The following is a 19,918-nucleotide window of genomic DNA, read 5'->3' as shown; positions in this document are numbered from 1 at the left end:
GAACCATGAGTATATAAAATAGCAAATACAGTGGAAAATGTCCAAAAAAATCCTTCTTTAAGACCATCAGATCCTTCCCTCAGGATGCTTATTGTATAAGTCAGGAGCCCAATATCTGCTGAGCCATTCAACCATGTGGTAGCAACAGCACAATAAAAAAAGAGGGTAACTGGTATTATTACACACACTGCAATGATTACCATTACAGGGCACCTTCCTTTCAGAAATAACTAAAAACAATTAAGCAGTTAGGACTAGTTCAGTTAAAAGTACTGTAGCAACCTCAGAAGTTGGTTCAGAAATTGGCGTGGAGGAGAGATTAAAACCTTTCCCCTTAAAATTGCAGGCTCCAGTACACTTTTTTGATAAACAGCCTTTAGATGTAAATTCCTCCTATTTCCTCACAAAACTCCACCCTCTCTTAGAACAAAGTGATCCAGCACTTCAGAAACTCATAAGACTGAAGCATCTAAGAGAGATTATGGTCAGAGTACTGTTTACTGTTTCATTCCCCAGGTAGGGATGGGGAAAAAAATCCTCAAAAGCACATGAATTGTGTGTATTGTAACCAGCCTACCCAAGAAGACTGAATTTGTATTAGGAGTTTGCTTTGAAGAACCAAAAACGCAACTTACTTATCTGTAAGCCAAAGAGCATCACTGATGCAACAGTAGAAAGGACAATGGCAGCTGCTGCAGAAAAGCCTTTCATGATGTTGTCTGTGTATTTAACAACAACAGAAGTGTAGAGGCCTCCAACACTGGCAAGAACTGAGAAGCAAGCAGGATGTCATTATTAGTCTGAACAGGAAAAGGTGCATGTTTTATTTACACTATTATCTGAATCTTGATAATGCACTATTTAAAACCATACCATGAAATGGCATCTAGCAGATTAGATGCAACCAAAATGTTGGTTGCTCAGTAGTTCAGGTTGTATGGAAAAAGCAGTTGCAGAGGAACTAATTTCTTTAGAAAAGCAAGGGAATGCTCTGAGCCTGTGAGTTTTATGCAGATAGGTTATATATTAAAAGTAAAACTAGCTATATCCAATAAGGCTGTACAGCAAACAGGATGGCAAATACTTACAAATGACAAACCAGACGTAATATGTATAGCCATAGAAAAATCCTCTCTCAAGAACTTGAGTTCCTTCTGATATGTAGACACCACCTAAAGTCACCACAATCCCAGACAAGTACATCTGGATATTCCTCACCCACAAGGAAGTATCCGAACTCTTTAGTACCTTCTCAAAATAGACTCCTAAAGGGAGAGAGACAGACAGATTTCATAAAGAATTCAGATGTCATTCTAAGACTCAGGGATTCATATAGGTTAATTTAAAAAGACGTTAAGATCATCTAATTTGACCTCCAATATAACACAACTCATTACATTTCATTGAGTTAGCTCTGTATTGAGCCCAATTATCTGTTTTATTGAAATTGATCTTCTAGAAAATGACTGTTCTTAATTTGAATCAAGAGCTGAACTACCTACTGCTTCCCTTGATAGTTTAATCCGCTGATTTTTCAACCTGTGATCCGTGCACCCCTAGGGGTCTGCAGACTATGTCTAAGGGCTCTGTGAAAAATGACTATTGAAGATGACTGCACCTCTATTTTAAATGTTTTAGGGGCCCACAGATGAAAAAAGGCTGAAAACCATTGGTTTAATGGTTTGAACTTGTATTCCTTGGTTATACACTTGGCGACATTAATCCATTTTGTATGAATGGATCTTGTTTACAGTGATCCCTATAGCTCCCCAAGACTTTTTCCTCATTATTTAAGATTCTGACAGTCTGTTATCTGCATGTCATCAAGAGTGATTTTATTTTTACTTCTAGATAGTAGATGGAGAGCATTAAAACCTCATGCATAGTACAACAACTACCCAAAGATAAGTCCATGAGCCAGTTTTTATTTCTTTAAATGTGTACTTTGCATAATGCTAATTTTTCTATCAGAAAGTCTAGTACTATTTGGCATACACATGCTCCAGGAGGTGGAGGGGTGCTTTAATTAGAGTGGCTGTAAGTGCCCAAAGTGTCACATGCATCTATGTCCCCATGCTGAAAAATGGCAGCTTGTTCAATGGGCTTTAGTTAAAGCGCCCCCACTGCCATTTTTCAGCATGGGGCTTTAGTTAAAATGCCCCCTCGCCGTTTTTCAGCACATGCGAGGCTGGAATCTGCTGGAGTGTGGTAATTACCCTGAAACACTGCCAGCCTGCAAGGGGAAACCCATGGTTTCCCACATTTTCCTCCTTTAAAGGAAAATCTAATGTTTTCCATGAACCTGCTGACAGCAGTGGTGGCAGGCTCAGCCCAGGCCCAGCTGACCTCAGAGATCACAACAGTACCAGATCCACAGCCCCCTCGCAGACCTCCCTGAAACCTGCCTGCAGTCCCCCAGAAGGCCATGGAGCCCTGATTGAGAACCACTGATTTACACAGCATCTTGAATGGCAACTAACTCAAATGAATTCCTTATCCAGACAAATCAAGGTTATCTCGGTACTTCACAAGACTTAATGTGGAACAATGGGCTTGTACTGTGTGTAGGGTGGATCCTGGAATAAAAGGTTTTGTCCAGGGAAAAATCTTACCACCGTCCACTGTTTTTACCCTAAGTATTAGATTAAGCAGGATTGTGTTTCCAGTCTGAGTAAAAAACAGTTTTATCCCAAGTCTAATTGTCCTAGGCTTGGACTTCCATCAAAGCAGGCACAGTGTTTGTATGGCCCACAGCCCAAGAAAGTCCTGGGTCTATGCCTAGGTTCTCTGAGGCATCATGATAACTGCAAAGATTTGTATTTTCTTTATAAACCACATTTGTAATCTCATCAAAAGAATGCCATCAGGTTTGTTCAACAAGACCAGCATTCCAAAATGTCATGCTGACAAGTACTGATTATATTTCTTTATTAATTGAAACATACATTAGTCTTCATAATTTTGTTCAGGACTGATGTCAAGTTAACTGGCCTCCAACTATCCAATCATGCCACTTGCTGTTTTTAATATTGTCACAACATTTGTATTCCTTAGTTTTTCTCAAATTTCCTCTGAATTTCAAGCTTTAATAAAAGTTATCAGTGCGCTAGTGATCTCAGTCTATTCTAAGAGTTGTGGGCTTTTAGCCAGCTCCACCAGTTCAAAAATGGTTTATCTCTAGGATAGTTGTTAACATCTCTTTAGTTACTAATAAATTCACCATCTTCATCTAAGAATACATCCTCTTGTTTGTTTCCAACTACAGAGCAAATATTTAACATTCTTGTCTTCTCTGCATCATTTACATTTTTATGTTTCCATAATAAGCCAATTCAATATCTTGGTTCCTAGAGTACTAAAAGGGCAAAGTAACAAGTTCTTATCAACTACTGATAGATTTCCCTGTTTTTATCTTCCCTTATCAGTTTTCTATACTTGGCAACTTATAATTTATATTGCTTGCTAGTTCCAGTTTTCCATGTTTTTAGATACTGCTTTTCTTTCCTAAGTGTTACTTTACTTTTGCCACTGAAAAAGGGTAGAATGGAAGGCGCATGTGCTCATACAACAGAGATCATGCCACACAGCACCAGTTCTTTCCTGAACAGAGCTACAATTGCTTAGCTTCTCTGAAGATCAGCACCCCCCCACCCACCCCCACCCCAAATATCAGTTTAACTTGTGAAGGATACAATGAATATTTGGACCACAACAAATAGTAGGATACATACCGAACAGGTTTATACCTGCATGTGTTTAAATGCAAAATGTTAAAAAAGGGAAATTATTGTGCAGGTATATTCTAAAGTCTAAACAAAATAATCATGTTATTGATATAGTGATTATTAAATGCATTATGGTCTCAGGTCTGTTTAATTTTTTGTTTAAAAGTTTTTTAAAGGTTTTTTTTTTAAATCCACTGATGTGGACTTCTTGCAGTTAGTTGAAAAATGAATCGTCTCACACGCTGATTTACTTTACATCAACTATCCAATAATTTGCTTCAAAATCAACAGAACTGATAAATACTACAAACACAGAATACCACAAATGTAAAAGGTTTCTTTTCAAACTAGTAATATGCCAGATTTTCTACATGTACAAAACAGTCACATGCATTTAAAAAACAAAATGGAGATAGTGTCCAGGAGATTATGTTTCATGCATATTAATATTAAGGAACTCTATCAATTTATACTTGGCAAATTCATTATTTTTAAGACCTGACAGCTCCTCAACTATTTTTAAACTGTCACAATAGCAGAGCTTTAAGTAGTCTTTTTTCAAACTTTGCGTGAAAAGGGATTCCAACCCTCTCTCAGATATGAGCTTTCCTAAAAAAATGCAACACTCTGGACTGACAGTCCCAGAAACTGAAGCTAATAGAAAATACAGCAGCTTGCTTTTACGATGATTTTAAATGGCAGTATGTAACAGGAGTATACTGAAACCTAGGCTGACTTCACAGTAATTCTGTATACAACTAAATCTGAACCTTTAAAACCCCAAATGGCTGGAGATCTTCATACTGATGATATTGCCTCTCTTTTCTTATGCTTTATTGCCATAGTTTTAGCTGGAGAAGAACTTCAGCTGGAGCTCTTTTATTCTAGGAAAAGAACCTTCTGAAGCATCACATAGAAGTGCCTGGTCCTGAGGAGCAGGAAATTTGTTGGCCTTCAGGCCCATCTATTTCCTCAGGTTGTTGGAGGAAGAATAGCAAGGGCCGAGGTATGTTATTTCACTTGACAATTGGGAGTCAAGTGACTGGGGCTCAGAAGCAGCTACTAGAATTATTTGTACTAATTATTTTTTTAGCCTAGGAAAGGCTAGAGCTAAAGAAAGCCTTATTTACGAAACAATGCTAGAGACTGTTGTCTGTGACTAGCAATGAGCATACCTACTAATGCACAAGTCTCACAGGACGCTCCATATTTACGTACCAAACTAGAAGTGGTTGGTAACAATGCACTTAAGAGAGACAGTGAAGAATTTGCATTCAATTACTCTAGCGCAGGAGTAGGCAACGTTTTTGGCCAGCGTGCCAAAAAAGCCACAATGTCTACCTTATGAGGTGCCAGAGTGCCGGCATGTCAGTAAAACAAAACCAGGGCAGGGGGTACATGGCAGAATGTGCTGCATATTAATATAGGTAATAATCATAAAAATTGCCATTTTTATTTTTTACTGTAAATACCAGGTTTTCTAAAAATTCTAAACCTGGTGACAATAAATAAAACTTCATATACTACCTTTGTTGTTGTGTATTCCTTTTTTGTTAAGCATATTGCGATGAGAAAAAAAAAGAAAGAGGAGAAAAAAGAGGAAAGCAAAAGAAAAAAGAGAACAAGAAAAGAGGACAAAGAGAGAGAGAAAAAGGCGAGAAGAGAGAGAACCAGACACATACACAGGCACGCAGAGAACCAGACGTGTGCGCACACAGAACCACAGGTGCAGAAACACAGATAACCAGACACACACAGAACAGACACATGCACACACAGACACACAGAATCAGACAGAGGCAGACGAATGCACAGAACCAAATGCATGTGCACACAGAGCTGGTCTGCTGGGCTACTGGACAATGTCCAACCTGACAATCTCCTGCGCCTGCCACAGCCCCTGTGCTTCTCTGGGGAGAGAGAGAAGCCTGTGCAGGGTGGGCAGACAGCAGTGGCAGCACTGGGAGGAGTGGAACCTCCTGGCCCAGCCCCACCACTGGGAGGCAGCTAGCACCCTCCTTGCTCTGGAGCTGTGGCATCAGCTCCATACTAGCAGGTGCACGTGTGCCTCAAAGTGAATGGTGGAAGGGGCCTGAGGCAGCGCAAACCTGGCCTCTCCCTGACTGTCTGCTCTGAGGTGCACATGCAGTAGCTGCCAACACAGAGCTGATGACGGGCCTCCAGAGCCCAGCTCAGCTGTTTGTAGCAAGCCTGGGCTCTGAACAGCTGCAGCAGGCAGCAGGAAGGCTGCAAACAGCTGCACCAGACTTCAGAGTCCTGGCATCAGCTCCATGCTGGTGGTGACTGCACGTGTACCTAGAGTGGACAGTGGGGGAGGGTTGCGCTGCCTCAGGCCCTATCCCCACCGTCCACTCTGAGGCATGTGTACACCTGCTGGCAATACGGAGCTGAAGCTGGGGCCCGGAGGAGCTGTTTGCAGCCTCCTGGCTGCAGCCGGCCCAGGCTCTGGATAGCTGCTGCCAGCCACGGAGCCTGGGCTGCTCCCAGCAGAGCTTGCAGCCTTCAAGCCACCTGCTGGGAGCAGCCTGGGCTCCGTGGCTGGTAGCAGCTGCCCAGAGCCCAGGCTGGCGGTGGCGTGCTGAACAAAATGATCTCACGTGCCATGTTTGGCATGCATGCCGGGGGTTGCTGACCCCTGCTCTAGTGTATTTATAACTTAAAGCCAGAAGTCTTATCATTTAAAGCAAGAAAAATATTTGCTCCTCCACAGCCCTGTTAACAAATTTAAATTATGCAATCCAAAAAAACTGCACTTTTCCTCTGGCAGCTCACCTACTGCAGTTCTTTGGTTCTTGCATTGTGAAAGGACAGAAAAAAAGCAAGAGCTTCTCCTTGAAGAGGAAATTCCATGTTTTAAAGAAAGTCTTTTATCATTCTGCTGCCTATCTTACCATCTCAATTACATATAAACCCCTCTCACTTTAAACACCTCTCATGGAAGCAAGAAAGGGCTCATTCCAGATGCTCAGCCAGCAAAAAAATTTATGGAGGAGCTTAACTGCCCACTGGAAAGATTGGAAGCCTTTTACATGCATACCACAGTAACCTCCAAAAGGCAATAGCATGAAAAAACTGTACAAGTCACTAAGTTTCCTTTAAACTGACTGAAGGCATTTGAAGGGTGGTGGGTTACTATTTCTTTTCCAAGACAGTTTTGAAATCAGCATAGATTGTTTTTAAATATTATGCTTGTCTATCTAAGTAATTACGGTGCCAGAAGTCTAATGTTACAACCATTGCACACAGAAAGTAATTATGGGCCATGAGTGGTAAGTCTTTGCCTCATTTTGTCTTGTTGATCAACAAATATGATTAAATCACACAAGACAGGATTTGTTTTAGTTTTACCATTATAAAAGGTTCTCTTTTGAAATGAGCTGTCCTGTAAAATAATGCTTTACCTGCAAATCCTGAACACAATACAGCAATAGTTACAGCTCCAAACCCTAACCACGGATTCTGTTCCACCTGCAACACAAATCATAAAAACAGATAGTACATTAGTTATGTTACTATACTAATTACTTAGCATAATTACTTCACAAACCAATTGGTTAATAACAGCAGGTATATTAGGATTTTATTACAACATAAAGTACGTGGAGGTAGTCAAACCTACCCTGAAGCTTAAAATAGTTCAACTTCCCTGAATACAGTTAGATGCAGGGTTCGATTTGCTAAGTATATTTTAACAAGCTGGGAAATATTCTGGTACAGTATATAAAAATGCCATACAGGCAAACAACTAACATTCTTTTACAATCTCATCTCTCACACATGCTTTCCTTATTTTCCCTTGTCTTGATGCAACACTTCACATATGCTATCCATCTGCACAGTTAGGTACTTTATAAATCTTAAACCCTCAATTTCCTTGCAAGTGGGCATTAGCAACCCCAGAGGCACAGTATTTCAGTTTACCACAATGGTTATGTCCAGTCTTTCAAGTTTTATGACTACACAAGGGCATCCTAACAAGTAACCTTTTCAGAGATGCTGAACACTGGCAACTAAGAATCACTGAAAAAAGAAAACACCCTTAGCAGAATACTTTTTCACCAGTGAACGACCAAAGTGGAGCTTGAGGCTAACTCTGAGTTACCCAGCTGAAGTGTAGCAGCAATTCTGTACCCCCGTGGGTGTGTAAATGCCACCATTATAAGCAAAGGGAGATTTTACTGCATCTCTGGAGGGCTATCCTATTCCTATGAGGGCATAACAGAATCACTCTGACAGTTTAGTTAGTTTTAAGCTGCATTTTATAATCATCCATTAGGTGAAATAGACTTCTGCCACATCTGCCTAAAATATGGCTTTAAGTGCTCACATTAACAGAAGACACAGGTGGAATGAGGAACGAAATAGCTCTCTCATTGCCATCTTCAAGTATACTCACTGACAGTTGCCAAGATGAGTACATTACTGAGATACCTTTTTAAGCTGTTGCATTTGCCAATATATTAAGTTTGTTTTCTTTTTTCAGCAGCAACTTGTGCTCCCTTTCCAAAAATGGTATACGATGTGGCAGCATAACATGCCTGTCCAAACTGGTATACATCAGATTAGAAATAACTGAATGATCAGCTAACATTTTATGTTATCAGATATGAGTGGTAAAAGAAAAAGGATACATGCCTACGAAGCACAGCCCTAACATTATGGGATAACATGGCACGGCAGAGCTGTACAACTAGTGGCCCATGGGCCTCATACAGCCTTCCACATACAGTTAACTCCTGGCCCATGGGCTTCCACCTAGGTGCTGCAGGCAGGATCTCCAGGCTCTCACTCCTTCCTCCAACTTCCACTTTCTGCCTTTGCCCCTACCCCTGCCCCTGCCCCTGCCCCTGCCCTTGGGGGTGGGATAATGCTGCCCACAGGGCCCCTGGCCACTCAACAGTTAAACAGACCTATTTCATAACACCCCTGCAAAGTGCAGCTTAGAGGCAGCCTGATGTTTCAGATAAAGCACACACAGAATATAGAATGTATTTAAATGACAAGCCTTACTTGTACTTTTGTAGCTTGAGCAGGCTTCCACTGAACAAGAGTAACTCCACCGCACAACATTAAGACAGAAAACCACTGCAATTTACTAAGGGAGCGGTTTAGCATTAAGACAGTACATAAGGCTGTGCAAGGGATCTTCAACTGGTAGGTAACCTAAAAGAAGTGAACATAGCAGACACAGAATGTGGTTATAATGAGTAAAATGTTGAACTCTATTCTAGACTGCAGTCTGATATTGGAGAATGAAACCTATACGAATCCCTTGCTGATCTCTGCAGCCTCCTCCTCCTGGAAGGAATCTCATTTGCAATTACAGCAATGTCAATTTGAAATTAATCCATACCAAAGCAGAATTTGGCTTTTCTTGATCAGACTATGTGCAGCCACAGACTTGTGAGTATAATGGTATTGACAAAGAACCTTTTAAAGCATTGTGTTATCTGAGTAAATCATTTTTTTATCTTGGCTTGGCAAACTGTAGCTGTACCGTGTGCACTCTTCACCTTTGCTTCCGTCTTAAGTTATTTAAAAAAAATCAATATTGCATCATTTTTTTGCTCACTGCACACTACCCGATTTGGCCACTGAACAAGCCAGCAGTGGTTTCAGGTAAGCAGCATGCCCAAAATGCACTTAAACTTGGCATCTTTTGACTTGACTGCTTTCCTTTGCAGCTCTTGTGTTTTCTTTCTGTACTTCTGTGTATGGAATATTAGTGACATGCATGTTTGTCTAATGGATCAGAGTTATGATAGTTAATAAAGTGTAAGGCACATTTTGATATATCAGTATTATGATTTTCAGGGTTTTTCTGTTTTTGTTACAGTTTTCATGAAAGTTTTATTAATAACTGGAGTTATTTTAACATATTTGTTTGTGGTATATTGTTTGCTTACAAATATAGTTGAATTTCATTTTTTTCCTCCAAGGACTCTAAATAGATGGCCTCTTCAGGCTTTCTAGTAACACACATCACAGTAAAGATTGTAGGTCACAGCACCAACTGCAAGCAATTTTTTTTCTCTTCTATGGGGTTCTGCTACCACACTCATCACAGCAATATCTAAGTATCTTCCAGCTAAATCATTTATCAGGTCAGTCTCATTGCTCAAACTGATAAGAAGTTTTCAAAAAACTTAGTTTTGGCCAAACACCAAAAATAGAAAAAATAAAAAGGAGCTTAAAATTTATACCGTCCCCCTCAAGGAGCTTAAAATTTATACCGTCTGGAAAATTTATACCGTCTGGAACATGCTATGAATTACAACCAGCATTATTTCTGTTGATCACCACAGCTGCTTTTAACTGCATACTGAAAGGGCATGGCAAATCAGCTTAGGTGTGGCTATATACAATGTAATAGGAATCCAATGAATATTTTCCTTTACAAAGAATGGGAACTTTTTTCAAATTTATTTTGTGGCTAAACTATCATTTCTTGCACAAATGTATATCACATTTCATATCAAAGTATGAAGCTCCACATCTGCATTTTTGTACAGGCCACAAAGATCCTCATACTCATAGAAATCTCCTTAAAAGCTTTATATCTTCTTCAGTGGGGGCTGGAGGAGGGGAAACTATTTTCAGGGACAACTATACAATTTTTGTGTCTGGGCCTGCCACTGCATCATGTCTTTCACCATCCTCTAAGGGGACTGTCTTGATGTGTTCTTGTACTATGCCATGCACTGCATCTCTGCTAGAACGAGACATCGGTTTTTCTATAAGACACTAAAGGAGCCAAAACTAAATGTAGGGAAAAAAACAAACAAAGGAACCGAAGACCAGAGTCCCAAACCATGATGCCAGTTACCTGGTAGACTGCTGCATCCAAATTGCTAAGAGCCAAGAAAGCCATGTTGTTTTGCAGAGCATACACCACTGATGGAACACTTAGTTTTGCCAGTTCCATAGGACTGCCTAGTATGTTTTCATTTAAGGATGATATCAGCCTTCCCAAGCTTCCTGTTTCTCTGTAAAGAAAGTTTAAAACAACCGTTTGACTTATTTACACTGATATTTGAAAATAATGTTAAACAGCATTGGCAAGGCCCTTGGGAAGACTTTAAAGACTTGCTTTTCATAACTGGCTGGTATCCCCTGTTCACTGAAACAGAAATTACGCTGAAAAATAAATAGCCATTGAAGTTTCAAGAAGGTACAAACCATGAAAAGCAGGAACAAACTGAGATGATAAAGATTAGCTGTATTAACACATGTTCAGCAGCAGCATAGAGTTGCACAGTCTGTATAATGTTAGTTGCTTGTTTCGGTGCTGAGTAATAAATTGCACTGAGTAAGACAAAAGACTGCACATCCTTGCTACTAACACTGAACTTTTAAGTCAGAGAATTCATCTGCAGTTTCCAGACCAAATTCAAACTACAGGTAAGACTCTGGGCTGCACCTCAAAGACAGTGCCAAATGAAGCAGACCAGCTGTGCCACAATGTATCCCAGCACAGCTGATTTGCTTCACTGTGGAAAACCAAGTCACCTGTTGCCCTACCCACTGATGCTGCGGGACAATAGGTAATATGTTCTCCTGGGGCTTGAGGGGCCTGATCCTGCATTATCCTAGGGGTGTGTCTCTGTAAACAGGGAAAGCTGAGCAGATGCTCCCAGGACTTGAAAGACCCAATCCTGCACAGGAATTCTCAGGGTGCACAGAATCAGGCCTCTCAGGACCCTGAAGTACCTGCCCAGGGTGGCTGAAGAGCATTGGCAGCTCTGGGCTGGATCACTGACTCTCAATACGAGGGTGTTTTGGCTCACATTTGATCCTTGGTGCTAAGTTTAACTTGGAACCATTCCATTTTTTCATGGGACAAGATATGTGAAAGAAATAATCATTTGTTCACATTAATCCAAAATAAAACAATAGCCTGTAAATCAATTTGGCTTTTCTTGGTTCAACTCACGAAGCTGTAAATCTTTTGGGATTCTGGACAAAGTAATTACTAGTTTAGGGTCCAGGTGGTCAGGAGTATTCTAGGCTTATTTTCTTCCAGTAAACTAAATAAATACACAGCTTAAACTGTTGGATCTCAAATAGGGGGCGATGAGATTCCCTCAGGGGTGCCAGACAGGTGCAGCATCAGGCTGTCAGGTAAAACTGTCCTGTGTGCAGGGCTGTATCACACATGCTCCTACTGCAGCAGGACAGCTCTCTTGTCCTGCTTTAGGGTTATTAGACAGGAGAGCTGGCTCAGGCTGTAGCCCTTCTTAGTCTGGTTTCCCCTCCCTTCCTCTCCCTCCCCCCACACTCCTCCCACAGACAAGTCATGTAGGTAGGACCTGTGCACTTCCAGTTTCTAGGAGAAGCAAGAGTGGGAATGGGGTGGGACTGAGAAGGGCTACAGCCCAAACCAACAAACTTGTCATGCTTTAGGGTTATCAGAGAGCCCTGATGTAGCCGAAGTGCATGCATGCTGTAGCTCTTCCCAGGCTGGCTGTGCAGTAGACATATGGGGCAGTTTCACCTGCCCAGTTGAGTACTACTGAGGCAGCACCAACAGTGGTTCTCAACACGGGATGCCACCACATTAAAAAAAAGTGGGAGGGGTGCCTGGACTTCGAAAAGTTTTAACCACTGGCTTGAAATTACAACTGCTCTTCATTTCAAAAGGGAGAGTCATTTCACATTCATTCGAAGCATGACGTAGTTTTATCCATGCATGTTTAAGGCCCCACAAGTAAAACCGGGTTAAGAATTCAAGCAAACAATCTTAAAACTCCAATTTCTGTATTGTGCTACCCATGCCTCTTCCACATTATACCAAAAGAGCAGACCCTTTCTGAGTCCAGCCTATGATTTGTTAACATCTTAAAATAGCTATCAGCTTTGATGTTTCAAAGTTAAATACAAGTGACAGCAAGTGCAGGTGCTCTTTAATTAAAGGTAGAAACTCATCGACTCTCACCAATTCCCAAATCAGTTTGGTCATTTATCTTACAATAAACACAGTCCCTGGAGAAACTGCAGTCTATGTAGAAGGCAGGGCAGAGATGCAGCTTATATGTATCCTGCCTTCTTTCCAACTTCAGACTAGTACAACTAATCTCTCTATAGTCAGTGTAGATCAGGGGTTGGCAACATTTTTGGACAGACTGCCAAAAACACTCACAACCTCAACTTGGAAGATGTTGGCATACCAGGGGCGGATAGCAAGGCAGCCAAGAGGGGCCCAATTCTTGTTGTGGCAGTGCAGCCGCTTCCCTACCATCCATTCCGAGGCATGCGCATCAAGCAAAATGCCTTTGTGTGCCACGCTGGCACCATGCTGGGGGTTGCCTACACCTGGTGTAGACATACATGAGCCTGTATCCACCCCCCCTTACACATACATACACACACACACGACCAGATTCTTTTGATTACAACATTCATCATAACCACATATACGCCCACCACTTCTTCATGCTCCCCTCTGAGGGCATAAAAGGTAGAGCAGCCACACTGGTGTGGCTACGTGTCTGGCAACTGCTTGTTTTGGCATTCAGATGACTGGGGTTTAACCAGGCAAGGCACTGAAGAGAGAGATTATTTTTCTTCATCCTTGATTGTGGACACCAAAGCCTAAGAAGAAAAAACAGTAGCTCAAAAAAGGGCAAAGGTAAAATCCCATATGTACATGGGCAGCTGGTGGGCCCAGTCCCAGGGAGTCAAAGGTTGGGATCTGTAGAAGTCCACAGGTCTCCACCACTCACAATAGTTCCCTGGTCAGTGCAAGGTCCAGGCAGGTCCTGGCAACAGTACCACCGTAGGGAAATCAGACCGCACAAGCTGTTGGTACCATGGAGGGAACCAGTACCAGAGGACATCTCAATGCAAAAGGTAGTACCCAGTGTGGTTTATACCCATTCCACTGATGCTGATATTGATCTTAGTGGACTCTCTTTATGCCTGAAGGTTATTTGTGCCCAAAAGAACAATTTTCCAACTATTTAGTTGGTCTAATAAAAGATATCACATCTATGCAAAGAACCTTGTCTGCCTGATATTAGTGGAAGCACTCTAGGTACCTGCCCCACTGGAACCTTCAGCACAGCAGTCTACTGATTTCTGTTGATTCAAGGCAATGTGAGGCTTGAAAGTTTTGTCCTCAGACAGTTTCCATCCCAGTCTTTGGAGGGCACCGTGCCCCAAAGCTTTGGGGGAGAGAGAAGCAAAGGCAGGGACATGAAGTGCTACTACAATATCAAACGCATTGACAGTCAGGTATCAGTACGTCTTATCTCACTGCCGCAAGCAGTAAGAAAAAGAAAAGAAAAAACACTACTGAGGGCAGTTCACATCCTGACTGAATCTTCTGACTAGCAGTTTCTGTCACGCGCACAAAGTATATATACATCTATAGTGTGGGATCCACCCTGACATACATGAAGAACTAAAACATAAACAAATAACCCAGAGTTTTATGCTCAAGTAACTAATTATTTTGATAGTACCGAGCATGCATTTCAGTCAAATTTCTTCTGTGTGCTAAAAATGTTTTTTTTTGATGGCAAAAGAAAGGAAAGGAAGAAACTGTAATGGCAGACTGTTTCCCCATATTCAGGCATTCATACATGGACTCAGCTTATTACTACCTAGCATCTTGCTGTTTCTAGAACACGTCAGGGGAAATGTAAAGGTGTTTGTGGATTGTTTTGAGAAACTGATTACTGGACATATAAGAGTTTTACATGCACATAAAGTTAAGGAAAAAGTATGCCCTCATTTAGCCTAATAACTCAGAAAGCCTGGTATTTTATAGCCAATATAAACTGTCACTTGAACCTAGTCCAAAGCACACTAGTAAAATATGCAAAGGGACACACCTGCATATTGTGCAGTTTACTGAAGAGATTCAGGAAGGAACCATTCACAAGTAGTGACATGCTTGAATCTTTTCATAGCACCATTCCTCGGTGCCACCGCTGTTCGGCTTAATAAATAAGGCCCAGAAAGAAAACTGGCTGTATTCCACATGCACTTACATAGATGCATGAGTGTGAAGGAGACTGAGTCAGAGGAAGTGATAATTCATCTCCAGGACACTGATTAGTACTCATACTTACTTAGCCAAAATGCCCACACTTAGGAATAACTTGATAACTTCTGTGATGCACACAGCTGTGGTTGAAAAGTAGAGTTCTTTTTCCACTGTTCTTGTGTATCGTAAGGCTACAGTGTATGTTGCAGCAACTAGAGTCATCACCGTCAGGCAGTACAACTTGAACAGTATAGTGACATTCTCTGAAAGACCAAAAAATAGCTCAGTAACGTATGGGAGACAGACAACAGCTGCTTGCTACAGCAATCGCAACTTGGTGTGCTCCATTCTAAACTAAGAACTGAAACCGAGAGTTTGAAAAACTAAATAACTCACATATACGATGTAGTCCCACTGTAGCAGTGTACAGTAATTTTACAATAGTCACATTGTTGTATTTAATAATTCTAAATGGAACCCGCAAAATACTTTGAGAATACAGAAAAGACTATAGGAAAGTACCAGATGCATCTGACTTGAGGTGGGTTTCTTTACCAAAAATACGTTCCAAGTCATATATATATATATATATATATATATATATAGTTTCTTTATAAAAAATACGCTCCAAGACATATATATATATATATATATATATATATATATATATATATCTCCAGTGCATGATGAGTTCCATGTCATACACTGGATACATACAGTACACTCTATTGTGCCTTTTTGCCCCTAAAGCACACAGCAAGTACTGAGCCCAAAAAGCATAACTAATCCTCTGCATGCAGTATGTTAAAATCTCAAACGGACAAAATTTACTGAACTCTCAGATTAACAAAAGGCTTTGGGGGCAGAAATGATAGGTTTGATATGCAGTAGAAACTGGGAGGCAAGAGGTTGTGGGGGCAGGGGAGAGAATAATCATTTCAGGAAAGTAGTAAGAGGTGTGATAGTTTTTAACATGTAAATTCTATTTTAACGTGGGAAGGGAATTCCTTCCATTTCAAAAGAACAGATTCTGAAGGTAAATGCCCTTGGGCCTCCTTTAACTAGGATATTTATTTACTGGGGGGGGCAGTGCGCCACAGTATAACAACGCAAGTTAGAACTTCTAAAGTTGTCTGAACTCCTATTAGGAAAAAAGAGTGTTCTATGAAAAAATGTATACATCTTTTTTTAGATACATAAATTCCTTTTATTTTATGCATGCAGTGTAATTTTGTTGGTGAGGGTCACCTTATAACATACTCCAAGTTTCAGCCTTCCAAAACTTTTAAGATCAATTTCACTGACGAATTAAGTTTCATCAGGTATGCGTCCCACCAATGCAGTGATTCTTAACCAGCGTGCAGTGGCACCCCGTGGTGCTATGAAATCCTTTTAAGGGTGCCACAGGGTGAAACACCAATATGTGATTCACAAGGTAAGCCTTGTGAATCAGCACAAGGTAAGTTTTTCAAATATTACTCCATCCTGTCAAAAACATTCTGATTTGCCATGGTCTTTCCGTGTTCCTTGCAACAGGAGAGTTGCTCTATTATTTTTCCATGGTCAAAAAATGAGTGAAGAGCTGGCATTTTCTGAGGACTGCCTCAATTCTAACAAGGCTGAGAACCACTGCACTAGTAGAACAGCTCAGTCTCTTGTACTCAGTATTTTGTTTCAGGTTGTGAATTAAACACATTTCCTTACACTACGGGTGTCAAACATGGCCCACAGGGCCCCACTATCTGGCCCCTGATCAGATCCACACAGGGTACAGAGCGTGGTTGTGGTGGAGGCCAGTCCACAGGCCAGATCAGGTCCACAGAGCCCATCCCCTTCCCTCAGCATACCTGATCCAGTGGCAGGTGCTGCAGCCAGTTTGGGACCCGCACTGTGTGAAGTGCAGATCTCAGAGCAGCTAAAACAGGTGCTGTATGCACCACAGTCCAGGCAGAGCAGTAGCAATGCTGCACACACTGGCCACCCCAGCAGACCTGGGACTGCACTGCGTGCAGCACCTGCTCAGCTGGTCTGGGACCCAGGCTGCACACAGTGCCTGCAAATGCTGAGTGCAGCACAGATCCCAGGCTGACTACAGTCTTGTCTATAGCCACAGGGTAAGCTAATAATACATTCCCTACAAATGGACTGCTGTGATACCCATCTCTGCAGACCATCTCTGCAAAGTATGCTTGAGCATCTGCTGCTACAAGCATGTGAATTAGCTATAGCCTTCTAGATTATATCCCATCTACATCAATAACCATTTTCAAAGGGGAGAGTCAAGTAGTTCTTGGAAGAGCATTTAGACTTTGCCCAAACCAGATTCACAAGCCACAAATGGAGTTTATTACAATTTTTGCTTTTTGCACACATGCAAAAAGCACTAGAGCCAAAAAGTAAAACTGACCAGCCTAATCAGCTAAACTGAATTAAATTGAGAACAAAAAGAAGCAACTTAAAATCTGAAGTTTAAAATTCATTGTTTATACTATTCTAAGGGTTTGTTTTCTACAAAGGAGCCCTGGGACTTAGCATCCTGCTTACTATTTAAAAGTACTTTGCTACAGGTCATGGTCTGAGCAACACGGGATATTTGTCCAGTTTCTAAGACTAAGAACATGAGACTGGTTTAATCTGTTAAAACCGGCTGACTGTCCGAGTTTTGACTCGCATCAAAACAGGCAGGGGAGATAGCCTTTTACATAGCTTGAATGACAACTAACTTGAATTAGCCTCCACTGTTAAGAATGCAAGAACTACTAGGTCAGACCACAGAACTACCAATCACTAGGTCTGTCTTGCCAGTCTCCTGTGTCACACAGTGGGCACTGCCCTCTGTGCTCTGCTCGGCGTCCCCCCTCAGCACACTCATTTTGAACCTTTGACCATCACTCCTGTCCCTGTCCGGTCTTCTGTTTGTCCCACAGATTCAGCTGACACATACCCAATACTCCCTCTATTAACAAGGGGAGGGACATCACCATTGCTGTGGGGGTCCTACACACGTGCAGAGAGGCTGCTTCAGCTGCTTCAGCATGCCGTAGTCGGAGCAGACTTGATCAGTCTGCAGGAGCATGGTAATTACCATACTCGTGTCTCATGTATCAGGGTCCCTGCTCATTTGACAGACTTTAGTTAAAGCACCCCCGCCACCATTTTTCAGTGCAGGGACGCTGACACACAAGACCTCCAGGCACTTTAATCAGAGTGGCTCTCAGAGCTTCTCTAATTAAAGTGCCCCCCACTCCCAGAGCACATGTATAAACGTCCAAGAGCTGCATGAGTCAGACAGGCCCATGTGGTACAGTGGGTGCTGCCCAGCGTGCGCTGCTCGGCATCCCCCAAGTGCACTCAGTCCATCGCTCCTGTCTCTGCTTTGCCTTTCTTTTGTCCCGAGAAATTAGGTGTTACTTTCTCAATGGATCGGGGGCTGGGGCCCTTGACTTGGGAGGAAGAAACGGGGCGTATTTAGTCTGGAGAAGAGGAGACTGAGAGGGGACTTAAAAGCAGCCTCCAACTACCCGAATGGGCGGGAGTTACAAAGAGGACGGGGCAGCTGTTCTCACTGCTGCCAGACCAAGGAGCAACGGTCTCGACGGGCAGCAAGGGAGGTTTCGGGTTGGCACCAGGAAGGTCTCTCCCGCGCAGGGTGGCGAGGCACGGGAACGGTGACCCAGACAGACAGGGGACTCTCCATCCTGGGAGGTTTTGCGGCTGGACAGAGCCCCGCTGGGACGCTGCAGTTGGGGCTGGAGCAGGGGCTGGGCCAAGTGCGCAACGTCCCTGCCCGCCCTCGCTGTGCACGACTCTAGCCGGGGTGGACACGGGCCTCTCCCCGGGCCGGCGGCCCAGCGCAGCGCAGGTCAAGCCCATTCACGGCCCCAGGGTGAGGGCCGCCCCGCGGAGATGAGCGCTCCCGGCTGGTGCCCGCCCCGCACCACGGGCCGTTCCATTCTCTCCGCTGGCGGGGAGGGGGGAGGAGGCGGGTGGTCTCACTTCCCCCCCGGCCAAGCTCAGGGGCAGCCGCGGCCCCTACCCCCGTGCGGCGCCTGCCCCTCACCTTTCGGCGGCGCCATGGTGCCCGGGGAAGCTGCCAAGACCGCGGGACTGGAGCCGTGCCCCGCCGCTCCTCCCATTCACCATAGAGGGCGGGGGGGCCGCCTAGAACGGCCCGCCTGGCTCCGTCACCATAGAGTCCAAGGCGCCTCCGGAACAGCATCACGTGGCCGGGGGGGGGGGGGGGGAGAGAAGGGCTCCTGCGCATGCGCGCTGCCTGGAACCTTGCCCTTGCGAGCAGCTTCGCGCCGGGTCGGGTGTACGGGTGTTACCGTAATTATACGAGCACGTCAACCCTTGTACGATGTGCGATCAATAACAGTAAAACTATCCAAATGTACCATGCCTTTCGACTCGAGGCAGGTAGTTGATGCAGCACTCTCAGGGAGTCTTAACTGACTTTTGGGTTTGGTGTCGACACTGCTTGCCTCGAAATAAAGAAATGCTTTAACTTTGATGACCCAGTTCTCACTCACTCCATGGCTTACAGCGAGCAATATAAAGTAAATAAGACTTACTTGCATAGTTATTTGCATATTTTTCGGTGTACCATTCTTTCTCAGCAAATAACATAATTTTGAGCTTCCAATACGATAATTTCATATTTAAGACCTGGCAAGGCTAACCCTTTCCCTGGGCCAGTCCCAAGGAATTGGAGCTGTGCACGTAGGCAGCTGTTCTGATAGGCGTCCAAGTACAGGACAATGAGCCCGAGTTAAACCCAACCACCTCTTTTTGGGCCTCTATTTTCCATGTAGGCTCTAGGGGATGATTTCATGACTCAGTCCCCCGGTTCTATTTTCATTTAAATGAATTCCTCGTCATTCATCTCCAAGATGCAGCCTCTGCAGGCACAGAGCCTGGGCTCACCTTGTGGCTGCAGATGCTGTGTGAGGATGAAGTCAGGCAGGATAGAGCGACCCCCCTCAGAGGCCAAACAACCAGCCATTCTCAGCAGGGTGCAGCCACAGCTGGGGGTACTGAGATGCTTCCAGGGTGCCATGGGCAACTGGTGCCACCTTAGTCGGGGGGCATGTGCCCCAGCTGCAACCAGTCCTACCGACAGGGGGCGAGTCCCCCCGCAGCCAATCTCACTGCCTGGGGAGACCCCCACAGCCGATCCCAC

At 43.3% G+C, this 19,918-nt stretch overlaps 1 protein-coding gene across 1 annotated transcript in view; it reads right to left on the bottom strand.

Annotated features, from left to right (window-relative positions):
• The window catches only part of SLC35A1 (solute carrier family 35 member A1), a 23,225-nt gene extending 4,289 nt beyond the window's left edge, over positions 1-18,936 (bottom strand). The window contains exons 1-7 of the mRNA XM_006024560.3: positions 18,797-18,936; positions 14,822-14,999; positions 10,573-10,732; positions 8,757-8,909; positions 7,148-7,214; positions 1,089-1,265; positions 636-770 (exon numbers count right to left, since the gene is read on the bottom strand). Coding sequence (XP_006024622.2) covers positions 636-770; positions 1,089-1,265; positions 7,148-7,214; positions 8,757-8,909; positions 10,573-10,732; positions 14,822-14,999; positions 18,797-18,872 — 946 coding nt within the window. The 5' untranslated portion in view covers positions 18,873-18,936. The remainder of the gene's footprint in view (positions 1-635; positions 771-1,088; positions 1,266-7,147; positions 7,215-8,756; positions 8,910-10,572; positions 10,733-14,821; positions 15,000-18,796) is intronic.
• Positions 18,937-19,918: the final 982 nt, after the last annotated feature.

Source organism: Alligator sinensis, unplaced genomic scaffold, assembly GCF_000455745.1.
Source record: "Alligator sinensis unplaced genomic scaffold, ASM45574v1 scaffold658_1, whole genome shotgun sequence".
In the NCBI taxonomy this organism is placed as follows: domain Eukaryota; kingdom Metazoa; phylum Chordata; order Crocodylia; family Alligatoridae; genus Alligator; species Alligator sinensis.
This window is presented reverse-complemented; position numbering and strand designations above follow the sequence as displayed.